Source organism: Aotus nancymaae, unplaced genomic scaffold (assembly GCF_030222135.1).
Source record: "Aotus nancymaae isolate 86718 unplaced genomic scaffold, 86718_ANA_hifiasm-v0.15.2.pri h1tg000089l, whole genome shotgun sequence".
NCBI classification, from domain to species: domain Eukaryota; kingdom Metazoa; phylum Chordata; class Mammalia; order Primates; family Aotidae; genus Aotus; species Aotus nancymaae.
The window spans coordinates 19,667,098-19,679,718 of record NW_026988504.1 but is presented as its reverse complement, the minus strand read 5'-3'; the positions used below and the strand labels follow the sequence as shown (position 1 = coordinate 19,679,718).

The 12,621-nt window shown below is 51.0% G+C and overlaps 1 protein-coding gene and 1 long non-coding RNA gene across 3 annotated transcripts in view; one reads left to right on the top strand and one right to left on the bottom strand.

Annotated features, from left to right (window-relative positions):
- Window positions 1–12,621, bottom strand: part of MARCHF10 (membrane associated ring-CH-type finger 10) — a 101,600-nt gene that overhangs the window by 4,383 nt on the left and 84,596 nt on the right. For both annotated transcript variants that reach the window (XM_064369740.1, XM_064369741.1), the window contains exon 10: window positions 3,918–4,031. In XM_064369740.1, coding sequence (XP_064225810.1) covers window positions 3,918–4,031 — 114 coding nt within the window. The remainder of the gene's footprint in view (window positions 1–3,917; window positions 4,032–12,621) is intronic.
- The window catches only part of LOC135271723 (uncharacterized), a 58,220-nt gene that overhangs the window by 15,204 nt on the left and 30,395 nt on the right, over window positions 1–12,621 (top strand). The window lies entirely within an intron of this gene.

Sequence of the window (12,621 nt, the reverse complement as noted above, 5' to 3'; positions counted from 1 at the left end):
AAGGTGGGTAGATCACCTGAGGTCAGGAGTTTGAGACCAGCCTGGCCAACATGGCAAAATCCTGTCTCTACTAAAAATACGTATATTAGCCAGGTGTGGTGGTGCACACCCTTAGTCCCAGCTACTAAGGAGGCCGAGGCAGGAGAATCGCTTGAACCCGGGAGGTAGAGGTTGCAGTGAGCTGAGATTGTGCCACTGTACTACAGCCTGGGTGACAGAGTGAGACTCTGTCTCAAAACCCAAAAAGCAACAAAAAAAGAAAAACTAAACAAAACGAAAACCAGGCATCTGTCACTAGGTCTCGTAATGAGACAGCTGAGAAACATAATGTGAGTGAGTCCTCCAGTTCTGGTAGATAACGGAGAGGGGACGGCTTCTCTCCCAACTTAGTGCCTCTCTCTTGCTAAATGCTACCTGTCAGATTCTGAGTGTTTTCTACAAGGAATTACTGAAATACAAATCCAGAGGTGTGAATTTAAGAAGAGCCAGTTGGTTTCCTACTTGCATTTGGGTACTTTTTTTTTTTTTTTTTTAGCTTGAAACAGGGTTTTGCTCTGTTACCCAGGCTGGAGTGTGGTGGCACAATCACGGCTCAGTGCAGTGTCAACCTCCCCAGGCTCAAGTGATCCTCCCACCTCAGCCTCCCAAGTAGCTGGGACTACAGTCATGTGCCACCATGCCTGGCTAATTTTTTTTTTTTGAGATGGAGTTTTGCTCTTGTCACCCAGGCTGGAGTACAATGGCGCGAGCTTCATTCACTGCAACCTCCGCCTCCCGGGTTCAAGCGATTCTCCTGCTTTGGCCTCCTCAGTAGCTGAGATGACAGGCACCCGCCACCTTAGCAGGCTAATTTTTGTATTTTTAATAGAGTTGTTGCCCAGGTTGGTCTTGAACTCCTGGGCTCAAGCACTCTGCCTGCCTCAGTCTCCCAGAGTAATGGGATTATAGGCATGAGCCACCACACCTGGCCTGGGTGCCTCTTAACTGGTTATCTATCTGTACCTGTTACTGCTCGGTAGTCAAAGTGGGTGAGATCAATTTCAGAATTTCTCCAGTTAAATGTGAGCTTGTGGTGAGAGCAGAGTGTCCCTGGTCCCTCCTGCTGCTTTTTGCTCTGGTTCCCAGCTTGCGCCTGGTGCAGCTTCTTCTTTGTCCAGGACAGATTTACTGGAAGTTTCTTTAGAGTCAGCGCCTTAGGGCTTTGGTCTCTATCTGTGGGGCTGTACTGTTTGTCGCCTTCTCATGCTTGCTTTGCAGGCCTGGTGGCTAATGTTGCTTGCATTGGCTCGCTGCTATTGGGGCCATCTGTAACCTGTGTCAACTCCGGATGCTTTGAAGTTCAATGTGCAATAAAAGTTCATTAAAATATGTGGAATCATGAAAATAAGGTTACAGAAATGTTAACAAAGGATCATTTCCCGCTTCTTGTACTTTTCCTGTTTTAAAAATGTGTTTCTCTGAGAAATTTATGTCACCGTTAAAACCATGGAAGAGTTTAGGAAGGACACGCCTGGGTCAAGGAGGGTGATTCTTGAGGAGGTATCTTGGCAGAGCCCCAGCCAGTTTTCTTAATTGAGAGCTCAGGGTTTAAAGGGAGAATTTAAGCCAAAAATATAGGTTTCTTATAACTAACGGTTTGAATCCAGCATTTTTTTTTTTTGAGACAGTCTCACTCTGTCCCCCAGGCTGGAGTGCAGTGGCACAATCTCAGCTCACTGCAACCTCTGTCTTCTGGGTTCAAGTGATTCCCTGCCTCAACCTCCCAAGTAGCTGGGATTACAGGCATGCGCCACCATGCCCAGCTAGTTTCTTTGTATGTTTGGTATAGACAGGGTTTCACCATGTTGACCAGGCTGGTCTCAAACTCCTGACCTCAAGTCATCCGCCCAGCTAGACCTCCCAAAGTGCTGGGATTACAGGCGTCAGCCACCATGCCTGGCCCTAGCATTTTAAACAGGATGACTCTCAATGGATGGAAGCAGCCCATGATTGTGCAGGGTCCGCAGCCAGATAAGGAATTACATGTGGAATGACATATGGCAGGTGTCTCTTGTCCATGTGAAGTGGCTGGGGAGAAAGAGAGAGGAAGAGAGGAGAGAAGAAAGTAAAGAGAAGGCCGGGCGTGGTGGCTCACGCCTGTAATCCCAGCACTTTGGGAGGCCGAGGCAGGTGGATCACGAGGTCAAGAGATCGAGACCATCCTGGTCAACACGGTGAAACCCCGTCTCTACTAAAAATACAAAAAATTAGCTGGGCATGGTGGCATGTGCCTGTAATCCCAGCTACTCAGGAGGCTGAGGCAGGAGAATTGCCTGAACCCAGGAGGCGGAGGTTGCGGTGAGCCGAGATAGCGCCATTGCACTCCAGCCTGGGTAACAAGAGCGAAACTCCGTCTCAAAACAAAAAAAAAGAAAAGAAAGTAAAGAGAAGGAAAGGTTATAGGGTGCCTCGTGGAACCATCAGTGGCTTGTCCACTGCCACACTGGCTCACTTTCCCGTCATGACTTTCTGACACGAGCAGGGGTCAAGAGCCAAGCCTCAAGGGTATCCTAGGATCCAAAACCCTGCCAGTAGACCAGCCCCTGGCATGAGCTTAGGGTAAGGGCGGTAACCTGTCCTCACAGTGCCCCTGCCTGGCCAGCCACAGAGAGGCATTTGACAAAGAGGAAAGTCCCTTGGGGCTCAAGGTGCTGATTTGACAATGACCAAGTGTACTAGGACACTGCAGGGGTTGGCCCATCCAACTCTCTCATTTGAGTTGAGTTTTTTTTTTTTTTTTTTAAGACAGAGTTTCGCTCTTGTTACCCAGGCTGGAGTGCAATGGCACGATCTCGGCTCACCGCAACCTCCGCCTCATGGGTTTTAAGCAATTCTCCTGCCTCAGCCTCCCAAGTAGCTGGGACTACAGGCCCGTGCCACCATGCCCAGCTAATTTTTGTATTTTTAGTAGAGACGGGGTTTCACCTTGTTGACCAGGATGGTCTCGATCTTTTGACCTCGTGATCCACCCGCCTTGGCCTCCCAAAGTGCTGGGATTATAGGCGTGAGCCACCGCGCCTGGCGACTTTGTTAAGGCCAGGCTCCAGTTGGTAGGAGAGCTAGGCTTCTCCCCGCACACCATGTGGCCTCCTAGAGGGCCCCAGTTCTGTTGAAGGACGTGGGGACTCCATCCCTAAGCCATGGACGATCACTCCTGGTAAATACATCCTCTTCTCTAATGACAAATGGTGTCACCATCAGCATCTTTATTGCTTGGCAGCCTGTCTCTTTCACCAGGTACATACGCTGACATAACATGTCCTGGGATCCCAGGCAAAACATGAAGAGGAGCTCCTCTTATGGTTTGATTGATTTTTAAGCAGGCCTCTTGTGGGGAAGGTTCCATTTTTTCTTTCTTTCTTTTTTTTTTTTTTTAGTTTTCATTTTTTGTAGGGATGGGGTCTCGCTGTGTGGCCCAGGCTGGTCTCAAATTCCTGGCCTCAAGCTATTCTCCTGCCTCAGCCTCCCAAAGTGCTGGGATTACAGGCATGAACCACCACATCCAGCCAGGTCCCTCTTTTTTGCAGGTCCTCCATGTTTGGGCTTTGGGAGTGCTCACACATTATACACAACCAGCCCCTGCATCCTTGCTGTCCCCTATTTTGGGAGGGGGCAGATATCCCTAGAGACTCACTCGCTTTTATGACCATTTAATTACTACTCATGTTTAAAAATAAGCAATTACATGATCATCACTTACTTTCAACCAGAGGGTCACTGTGTATATACTTAGCAGCTGCTAAATCTTAGTCCTAACAATGACAGTCCCGTATCCTCCCAAGCGACCACAAGGACCTCAGCAGCTTGGACATCTAATAAACAGCACTGCGGGGTTTTCAGGCCACCACCGGTCAGCTCTGGGTCACGTTCAGACTTACCCTCTCTCTTTCAACCTGGCTGTGGCTGAGCCTCATGAGTTCTGCAAACCTCTGCTCATAGAAGTGAAGCAGCAGCACCAGGTACAAGCCTGTACTCACCAGCTCGTTTTGTGCCTACAAATGGAAAAGCAAGCTCTTCAGTTCATCTGTAAAATAGTCAAGATCTAAATTGTGGGGTGCAGGGTTACAAGGCTAAGAGGTGACAAGAACTGGGACAGGAGCCCAAGCTCCAAGGCAAGGGCTGTTCTTGGGGACCAGAAGACAGAGCAGGGTAGAGGCCAGGGCAGCCACTCCTTGGGGATTTTTTACTATATAGTGTGGGTGCTCTGAGAACGTTCCGTTTTTCAGGCTCAATCCCATTCCACAATTATTGAGCAGTTATATACGCGAAGCCTTGAGCTGGATACTGTGTGGAACACAGGACAAAAAGCCTCAGCACTCCCTGCTGAGACTGTGTCACCTGGTGTGGGGGAGAGGACTTCATCCATAAACAGCTCCGATACAAGCTGGATGTGTCAAGTGCTACAACAGAGATGCGCCGGGCCGTGTCTGTAACGTCCTCAGTGGTCACAGATGTCCCCTCATTTGCCCCCGTCATGCCATCGTTCCCCAGCCCCTAAGCGCTTGTCTTGATCTTGCGTATCACTTTTTGTACTTGTTAACGTTTCTGGTTTTTTCTTGAGGAATGGGCTGTGTTTTTTCTCACTGGTGCTCAGAACAGGTGCTACACAGGGAGGATGTGATGGTCTGGCTGGCCTCGGTGCTTCTCTGTCCTCAGCATCTTGGGCTTTGCTGCTGAGAGTGGCTATGCTCACTCTAGACCCTTCATAGACCTTCCATACATCAGTGGTGTTAGGAACGACTACTCCTCTCCCTCTCCAGGGGAAGAAGTGGAAGGCCCTGTAAATTCCCATCTTTCCCCCGAGTGGGGGTCTTGGGATGGGCCAGGTGGTGCTCGCAAAGCCACCCAGCCCCCGGGGACTAGGGTCCCCAGCAGAGGGCATGGCCCCTTCCATCACCCTTGGGAAAGGTTGCAACTGTGACTCTGCCGGCCCAGGATAACGGAGCGTGGGCATGAATGACACAGCACTCGGTGTCTCATCTGCCTTCTTCCTGCAGCAGCGCGGGCGTCACATCTCCCCGTTCTCATTAGATCCCGGGCAGCTCAGGAGGCTGGCACAGAACTCGCCTCTCCCAGGACCAAGCAGCTGCCAGAAAAGGCGCAGAAGTTGAGCAAGGATGGATATGCCCTTCCTTCTGAATCGGGCCACCTCTGGAGCTCGGTGACAGCTGGCCCTGAGGTCACCGCTGCAGGCCTCTCCAGCATTCTACAGACCCATCTTCGAAGGCCCCAGTCCTCTGTCCTTAGTGGTTAGCCTCCTATTTTTAGCCTTTGGTCATGTTTTATGTGCTCTGCTGACCTTGGCCTAGAGCGAGCAGAGAACAAGTAGCTTGTTTTCACTTTTTCTGCAGAGTCTCGCTGTCACCCAGGCTGGAATGCAGTGGTGTGATCTCAGCTCACCGCAACCTCCACCACCCAGGTTCAAGCAGTTCTCCTGCCTCAGCCTCCCGAGTAGCTGAGATGACAGTCACCCAGCTAATTTTTGTATTTTTAGTAGAGACAGGGTTTGATCATGTTGGCCAGGATGGTCTCCATCTTTTGACCTTGTGATCCACCCGCCTCAGCCCCTCAAAGTGTTGGGATTACAAGTGTGAGCCACCATGCATGGCCATTTTATTTTATTTTATTTTATTTTATTTTTGAGATGGAGTCTTGCTCTGTTGCCCAGGCTGTAGTGCAGTGGTGTGATCTCGGCTCACTGCAACCTCTGCCTCCCAGTTTCAAGCAATTCTCCTGCCTCAGCCTCCTGAGTAGCTGGGATTACAGGTGTGCCCCACCACACCTGGTTAATTTTTGTATTTTTAGTAGAGACGGGTTTCACCATGTTGGCCCGGCTGGTCTCGAACTCCTGACCTCAGGTGATCCACCTGCTTTGGCCTCCCAAAGTGCTGGGATGACAGACACAAGCCACTCTGCCTGGCCCCTTTTTCTGTTTTAATTGCCTCCTCTCGCCCTCCCCGTGAGTCTGTGCCTGCCTCCGACTGTCTCGCCAGCCACCTCTTCTGAGAAGTCTTCCTCACCTGGCTTTTAGCTCCTTCTCACCAACCAAGCCCTGGCCCTTGCTTGTCTTCCTCGGACCCGGCTTCCTCCTGCAGAAGCTGCCCGTGATTTTCTCACCAGTGCTCTTTGCCAGCCAGCCTTTATGCTCCAGACACTTGGATGCATAATGGCAAATCAATCAGCTAGAAAATGGCTTGCAACTATCAGGTTTGTCAAAGCATTCAGGGAAATCATTTACTTTTTATGACTCAATAAGGCCCAGAGGCATGCAGATGGGAAAATATCCACTAATGTTTTCTGCAGATAATTTGAAAAGTCACTTCTAGCAGACTGTGTCTCTTCTCTGGTCTGTGGGAGGGAAGCTGTCACACGGCACCATCAATCTCACCGGCTCAACAAAGGGGCTCAGCCCACCAATCAGAGCAGGCATGTGATAGTCAACTCCGAGTCAGCCTTTCTGCTCCCAAGCCACAAGTGGGAGGGATGTGTTAACTCAGAGTTCTACCGCGCTTGTCCGGAGAGGGCCAAATGAAGGAGGTTTTGGAGCAGTGCTTACTGGAGCCACGGCCGATCCACCGCTCTGTGCCCATCACATCACACTTTGACTCCCATGTGGAGTTCCCTTTGTGCACCAGCCTGAAGGGCATGGGGGTGGCATGAATAGGAGGGGACGGGGACATTAAAGGGGAGAAAGTGTGTGAATCTGTGCACAAGCTCTCCGGAGACCGCGGCCCACCTGCCAGTTGTTTTCTCTATTTTGCTAATATTCATTTAGGCCAAGAGACTTGCTTCCGATGGAAATTCTCAGTATGATCCACTCAAAGAAGCTGACGGCCTGGCGCTGAACGTTCTATCAAGTCTTCAAATATGTTCAAGAGATGCTCCCAGGTGTAAGGGTGACTTGGTGACTGTGTGTGTCTGAGGACATCTGTCCTGAGCTGAGATGGAGCCAGGGCAGGCCTGAGCTTCAGAGCAGTGACAGCCTGAGGCCCACGGAGACGCTCCTGTGCAGCAGTGCAAGGATGGGAGGGGTGTGTTCTAATGCCCGGTGAGCTGGGGCCGTGGAGGGCGCCTTACCTGGAAAGTGCCCCGGCTAAGGTGGGCAGTGCAGGGCCACCGGACACCGTGACTCTAAGCAGATTTTTAACTGTGCAGGGACAAACTGACTCAGTTTGTCATGGAGGAAAAGTAACCTCTGTTCTGCCTGTTTCTCCAAAGCGTGATAGTCAAATAAGCTAATATATGGGAGCTCACAAAACAGACACATCCTACAAGAGGCAAGATGTAAAGATAGGATTCCGGGTAAACTGTCTGGGCATAAGATCTGTGAGGGCAAGGCCTGCATCTGTTTGCTCCTGACTCCTAGTGCCTGGCCCAGTGCCTGGTATACTGTGCGTGCTCTATAAATCCATGCACAGATGAGCAATGAGAAAAAAATGCATAATTGTGGTGGATCAGACAGTGACCCATTCAGCCACAACTTTTGAATCTAGTGGCTCCAGCTTTAACATGCATCAGAAATACTGAGCAGGCCTTTTCAAACACAGTTGCTGGGCAGTGCTCCTCCTCTTTTCCCCTCCCCTCCCCTCCCCTCCCGTTCGCTGTCCCCTCCTCCCCTTCCCTCTCCTGCCCTCCCTTCTCCTCTCCTCTTCTCCTTCTTTGAGAGAGTCTCGCTTTGTTGCCCAGGCTGGAGTGCAATGGTGTGATCTCGGCTCACTGCAACCTCCACCTCCCAGGTTTAAGCGATTCTCCTGCCTCAGCCTCCCAGGTAGCTGGGATTACAGGCGTGTGCCACCACTCCCAGCTAATTTTTGTATTTTTAGTAGAGACAGGGTTTCATCATGGTGGCCAGGCTGGTCTCGAAGCCTGACCTCAAGTGATTGGTCTGCCTCAGCCTTTCAAAGTGCTGGATTACAGGTGTGAGCCACCTCATCTGGCCTCACCGCTCCTCCTTTCTTCCCTGCATTTCTGATTCAGTTGGACTGGAGTGGGGCCCAAGAATGTGTACTTCTAACAAGTTCCCAGATGATGCTCACGCTACTGGTTTGGGGACCACCCATTTTTGGGAAGCACTGTTCTAAACTAAGGGTGAGCACTTGGTTAGCGCTGAGCTGAATCTGGCCTGTGGATGTGCTCTGGTTGGATGGAAGGAAGCAAGAAGGAAGGTAGAAAAGAAGAACACGACCCTCTTTGGCTGGGGAGGGCACTTTCCATTCGCCACAAATGCCACCACTCCCAGTGGCAGGACACCTGGACGATTGCCGTGATGTGTTCTCTGCCTGGCCTGCATGGTATTTGAGTGTGGAACCTGTTTTCTCCTGGTCCATTTTGGAGGCTGGAATGTTGTTTGGATCGCTGCATGCTGCTATCCAGGAGTTCTGCCCCTCACCCCAAAACTGAGTGCCCAACAGAATCAAATACGAGTCCTGCTTCCAGGTTAAAGCCACCGCTCGCAGAGCAAATGTAGGCTCGCCTCTCAGCGCCTCCGGAAGAGTAAGGGGAGAGGACGGATGTACTCCCACAGGCCAGACCTAAGATTAAACCGCCAGGTCCCTGCGGCCCCACAGCTGCTTTTGTCTAATCATCCCCTCTCCAGATGCTTGTAGGACTTCCAAATCTAGCCGCTTGAGGCCTGGCAACAAGGCTTGACCTTGGGGCCCATACTGGAATAATCTGAGTTCAGTGCCCTGTTAGCATCTGCCCTGCTCCCACCAGAAGGACGGAACCAAGGGAGGAAAACGTGCTCTGACGGGAGCCGCTCCCCACCCTCAAAGGCCACCGACAGCGCTGACCGGGCCCCTAAAGGACACGCCCTGATCTGCGCTCAGGTCCCAAGTGAGGTGTCCGTCCCAGATGTCACAGACTCCAAAAGGCCCAGTGGCTAGAAGGCCCACTCGTCTCTTCCCTTCCGCTTTTAAACTTCTCTTTTTCAAGAAGGCCTTCCTTCTCTGGTTCAGAGAGCAAGTCGGATCCCAGCAGCTGTTCCCGCAGCAGCCTGCACGGTCCTCATTTTGACCTCCACGTGCAGGGATCGCTCACTACAGTCCTCATGCTGGTCGGCAGCCCCATGCGGGTCTTGGCTACTGCAGCATTTTCAGTAAGTATCTCACATGCAGCAGGTGCTCAGTAAGCATTTGAAAAGTTAGTTAACCTGGCCGGGTGTGGTAGCTCACACCTGTAATCCCAGCACTCTGGGAGGCCACGGTGGGAAGATTACTTGGGCCCAGGATTTTGAGACCAGCTTGGGCAACAAAGTGAGACAGACCCTATCTCTCAAAGATTTTTTAAAAAAATTAACAGGGTGTGGTGACACACACCTGTGGACCCAGCTACTTGGGAGGCTGAGGCAGGAGGATTCCTTGAACCTAGCAGGGATCCTGGCCCCATCCCAGAACTGGGGTTAGACCAGGGTTGGGCCTGGGTATAACCATTTTAATAGAAAAAAAGAAGACCCGCAGCTAAATGTTCTAAGTTGTCATTTTGGGTGGTAAATTATAAGAAATTTTTGTATGGTTTGTGTAATTAAAAAAAAATAAAAAATCAAAGTGGGAAAATACAGAAGTAAAGCAGCCAGTTCGCTAGCCAGTTAGCTGAGGTCAAGCGAGAACCAGGCTGAACTGAAGCCAGTTCTGCGTTTCTTTTGTTTTTCCCCGTTTTTGGTACATGTCCAGAAGTGGTGCCGCTTCTCCAGAAGAGAAGCCATTTGCCAAGGACGAGCAGCAGGAGGGTAGCCGGGAGCCCCGGGAGCCAGGTTGGGGACCCCTGAGGCACAGGTGTCCACATCACCTCCACAGCCAGGCTGGCGACCTCCCCATCTGGGCTTGTCCCCTCAGTGGGCTCACCGCCCCTCGGGGACGAGCTGAGGTTCAGTGACTTCGTAGATATCTTTGTGTTCAACAATGGTTACTTTAGTTTTTATCCATGGGAAGCTTCAGAATTTGCCCAAGTCAGTCTCCCTGGGGCCTGGGGTTTTGCTCAGGCTGTGAGCAGACAGGCAGTATGAATTTGCAGCAGGTCATGGGGACAGTTGGGACTGTAGTGAGGTGTGAGTCCTCGGCCGCCATCAGACAGCAGCTGCCCGTGCTGTGACCCAGCTCTCCCCACAGGGCAGGCCTGGCAGCCTCGTTGCCACCTGGGATGATAATGCGAGCATCTCCAAAAGGCTCTGATGGCCTGTGAGATTCTCACTGAAACTAATTAAAAATTGTTCCTGGCTGGGCGCGGTGGCTCACGCCTGTAATCCCAGCACTTTGGGAGGCCGAGGCGGGTGGATCACTTGAGGTCAGGAGTTCGAGACCAGCCTGTCCAACATGGTGAAACCCCGTCTCTATTAAAAAAAAAAAAATTGTTCCTGCCTCCACGTGGAGCAATGACTGTGCTGGATGCTTTATGCTCCCCCGTGGATCCACGCCCCTCCTGCTCTGCAGCCCGGGGCCAACCCCATGGCCTTCCCCAGCCGGGCTCCCTTGCCCTCTGGCTTCCCGTGGGGTTTGGCCCATGGCAGGCCCCGGCAGGAGACCTGGGAGCGGAGGAGGGAGAGGCTTCCCCAGTCCCTCTCTGCCGGGCGTGGTGTGACGGTGGCTGCTGTCTTCTGCTGAAGGCCACAGGCTGCTGGTGGCTGTCCCTTTGCCACAGTGCTCATGACCCTAGTGACACTGCAAGTCCCAGGACACCTCCTTGCTCCTTGCTGCTTTCTTTTGCGCCCACATTTCCCTCCTCCCTTCCGCATTCCTCACTCACCCCTTTTGAGTGTGCCGCCGTCTCTTCCTGCCCAGACCCTGACTGACACAATTACTTTCACAGTTCTTTTCCTTCTAGAAGGTGCCTGTAGCCAGTCATTTCAACTCGGAGGGCGCGGTGGGGCCGAGGATATGGATACGACTGGGTGGGGCTGGTTGGCTTGATTAGTTCAGTGATGGACTGTAGGCCGGTCATTGGTGCACTTAGCTTTCTCCCCTGAGTGCCATGGGAGCCAGGCATCTCTGTGGCTGTGATCTGACAATTCTCATGCGTGGGAGCCTTCTCTGCACACACTCTGTCTACTAGGTGATGTACTCGAGTCTTTTCCTACATCCAAACCTGTGAGGTCGGAGTTAACATCTCTCACCTTCTACAGATGAGAGAACTGGAGTCCAGAGAGTTTACATAGTTTCTTCAAGGTCACAGGGCCACTCTGGGGTTTAGATTCAGGTCTTAAAGCTGGTAGGCTTTTCAGTGGGGCATGCGGCCTCAGACTACATGAGTGCAAACATCTTAGTACAAATGGAAAAATGTGCTGCTATTGGGTCAGTTCTATAAATACCATTGATAAAGGAAAATAGATGGTGGCAACAGCTTGGCAGAGGGAGAGCCATGTGGAAGGGCTTGGAGCCAAAAAGGGTCTTTTCTAGACAAGGCTTTCCCCTGGGCTGCAGGGTGTTTGTGATGTCTGTGGATTGCTCTGGTAGTATTCTGGGCAACCCATCCCCTGGGCTACAGGGTGTTTGTGATGTCTGTGGATTGCTCTGGTAGTATTCTGGGCAACCCATCCTCATCTGGATGCGTCCTCCTTAGGAAATTTGGCAGGCTCCACTGCCTGAAACGATCTATTTCTTGAGGTGAACCTGTCGGCGCCCTGGCTGGCACCTGACCTCAGGCACTGAGAGGGTCTGGTTTCTTTCGATATTTCGCCTCCCACATGCTCAGCGTCCAGGAATGTGAGTCGCTCTGTTTATCGTCTCAGATCTTACTGCCTGGTGGTTATGATGGTGTGATGTGAGACCTTCAGGCCTCTAAACACTAAATTTATTTCTCAAGAAATCCTTCTCGTCTCCCCTCCCCTCCCCTGCCCTCCCTTCTCTTTCTCTCTTCTTTTCTCTTTTTTCCTTTTCTTTCTCTAACCTCCTGATGCCTGCTGACCCCTGGAATGCTGCTGCGGCCTTATGCACTGACTTATTCATTGAACTCTTCAAATATCCTTCATTCTTATCAATGTTTTATTCTTTGGTCTACAACCTTAGAATTTAAGAAAAGGAAACTGCAGGCTGGATGCGGTGGCTCACGCCTGTAATCCTAGCACTTTGGGAGGCCAAGGCTGGCAAATCACAAGGTCAGGAGTTCAAGATCAGCCTGGCCAACATAGTGAAACCCCGTCTCTACCAAAAATACAAAAAAAAAAAAAAAAAAAATTAACTGGGTGTAGTGGTGGGCGCTTGTAATCCCAGCTACTCAGGAGGCCGAGGCAGGAGAATCTCTTGAATCCAGGAGGTGGAGGTTGCAGTGAGCCGAGATCATGCCACTGCACTCTAGCCCTAGAGACAGAGTGAGACTCTGTCTCAATTAAAAAAAAAAAAAAAAAAGGAAACTGTAGAATTGGCCAGACTCACACAAATCATTTTGTCTTAGCTGTCAAAATGTTGGCCAAAAAAAGGTCTGGTAAATATGTATTGACTGCTTATTATGTGGAAATCACCTTCTAGATCAGCCCCATCCAACAGAATACACTCAGAGGTACAAACGCAAAGCACAGATGTAATTTTAAAATTTCTAGTAGCCACATTAAAGAAGTAGAAACAAACTGGTGAAATAATTTTTTTTTTTTTT